Below are 1,822 nucleotides of genomic sequence, written 5' to 3' on the forward strand. Positions count from 1 at the left end.
GTTAGAAGATTACGTTATTCGTAAGTTTTTACGTATTTCTCTTTGTAATTTTTTTTTATTGTTATTGTCTTTCGTGACCATACAGTTTGACTTTTCAGAAAAAATGAAACAAAATTTTAATTATTTGTACCAAAAAGATCGAATAGCACGATTATTATCTAAATAATTTAAAAAATTGTAACTTGTAATGAATTAATGAAAAAAAATATACCGGGTATCCTGTAATTTATGATCAAATGAGACATTTCTTCAGTAAAATTTAAATTACTTTCACAATATACTATAAATATTATCTGTTTATCTAATTTGTTGGCAGGCTAGCAGGAATACTTGTATTTATTTTTTCATCATTTTGTGTTTTAGAATTAGCAAATGGCTCTTTAGACCATTTGGACGAGATACTAGACTCTGCAGGACCAGGACCAAGTAGTATGTCTCTCTTAAACGCGGATGAGTTCGTCGAAACCCAACTGGATGAGGACAATTCACGTCAGTCATCCAGTTTTGATCCTCTGTCACCCAATAACCAAGAGTTCTCGGATGACGAGGTAGATACAGACACATCCAGTGATTTGGACACCAACTAGTAGTGACATATTTTTTCCCTTATTATTAAGAAGACCCACATCCCTACTATGTTTCATCAATTACCATCTATTGTTATTGCATATCTCATCGTTAACGCGTACTAAGTACCCGTTAGTCAATTTTTAATGAAATTCAGGTGAGTTTTTGAAAGTCATATCTATTATTTATTTGCGAGAAAATAATTTTTTTTTTTAAATTCTGTTTATTAATGGGATTTAGTATTTAGTGTTCAATATTGAGTAGTAATGATTTTTGGACGGTATTTGTTCTTAAGTTCGTGTTTAGTAGTTACCGGGATATATAAAATGTTATTTATTGTCTCAAAGGAGAATCAAAAATTGTTTTTTTTTTTTATTAAAGACGAAACACGATACGAAATCGTTACAAAAAAATACTTTGGCATTAGATTATTATCACTTTGGAATTATAAAGCAACTATAAAACAAAAACTTTCTTGTTAGTAGCCCAATTAAACCGAACCGAACCGTTAATAAATCACTAAAACTAAATTTGTTTAAAAACCTAAAATGCGATTGGATACCCAAGATGTCATCCCCAGTTAGAGTCTTTGGGTTTTAGATATTTAAATAATTTTTTCAAAGATGCTCCCCTTTGTTTATTAAAAATTGACGATCCTGTTCGACTCCACTTCCCCACTTTTTCATCTGCTGTCTGAACGTTCGCCGAAAATTATTACTTACATATTACGTAGGTTAAGAATTAATTTACCAATTTATTGCAATCATTATGATATGTTGTTAATATATATACATATATATATATATAAAAACAAACGCAAATTTCTCACTCAGTTCTTTCAGTAGCTTGTATTATACTAACGATAAGTAACAAATTTAACAGCTTGATTTTTTAAGTATGTATTTATAAGTGTTTTTCGTGTAGAGTAAAATAAGTATAACGAAAAAAAAAAAAACTGGTAAAGCGATTAAATCGCACCGTTGAACGACCGAAAATGTGGTTGCTAAATTATTCTTTTTTGCTCAAATTTATATCACTGTTTTTATATATGTATTTCAGTAAATTAGAAATTTTCCGAGATCTGTAATTTAACTTTGTGTTAGGTGTGGGGACTCAACTTTTCATTTGTCTAATTAGTCTCTTTGTAATTTTTTGTAACAAAATTTAATTCTAAAGAGAGCCGAAAGAAATTGTAATTGTTATAAATTTTATTTTATCATTTGGGTAATAGGTTCATATTTGAAACACTCCAAAT

The 1,822-nt window shown here is 29.0% G+C and overlaps 1 protein-coding gene across 1 annotated transcript in view; it reads left to right on the plus strand.

Annotated features, from left to right (window-relative positions):
- Positions 1 to 1,816, plus strand: part of LOC108742596 (transcription factor Dp-2) — a 6,826-nt gene extending 5,010 nt beyond the window's left edge. The window contains exons 7-8 of the mRNA XM_025976887.1: positions 2 to 20; positions 364 to 1,816. Coding sequence (XP_025832672.1) covers positions 2 to 20; positions 364 to 587 — 243 coding nt within the window. The 3' untranslated portion in view covers positions 588 to 1,816. The remainder of the gene's footprint in view (position 1; positions 21 to 363) is intronic.
- The last annotated feature ends 6 nt before the right edge of the window (positions 1,817 to 1,822 follow it).

Source organism: Agrilus planipennis, unplaced genomic scaffold (genome assembly GCF_000699045.2).
Source record: "Agrilus planipennis isolate EAB-ADULT unplaced genomic scaffold, Apla_2.0 scaffold345, whole genome shotgun sequence".
Taxonomy (NCBI): domain Eukaryota; kingdom Metazoa; phylum Arthropoda; class Insecta; order Coleoptera; family Buprestidae; genus Agrilus; species Agrilus planipennis.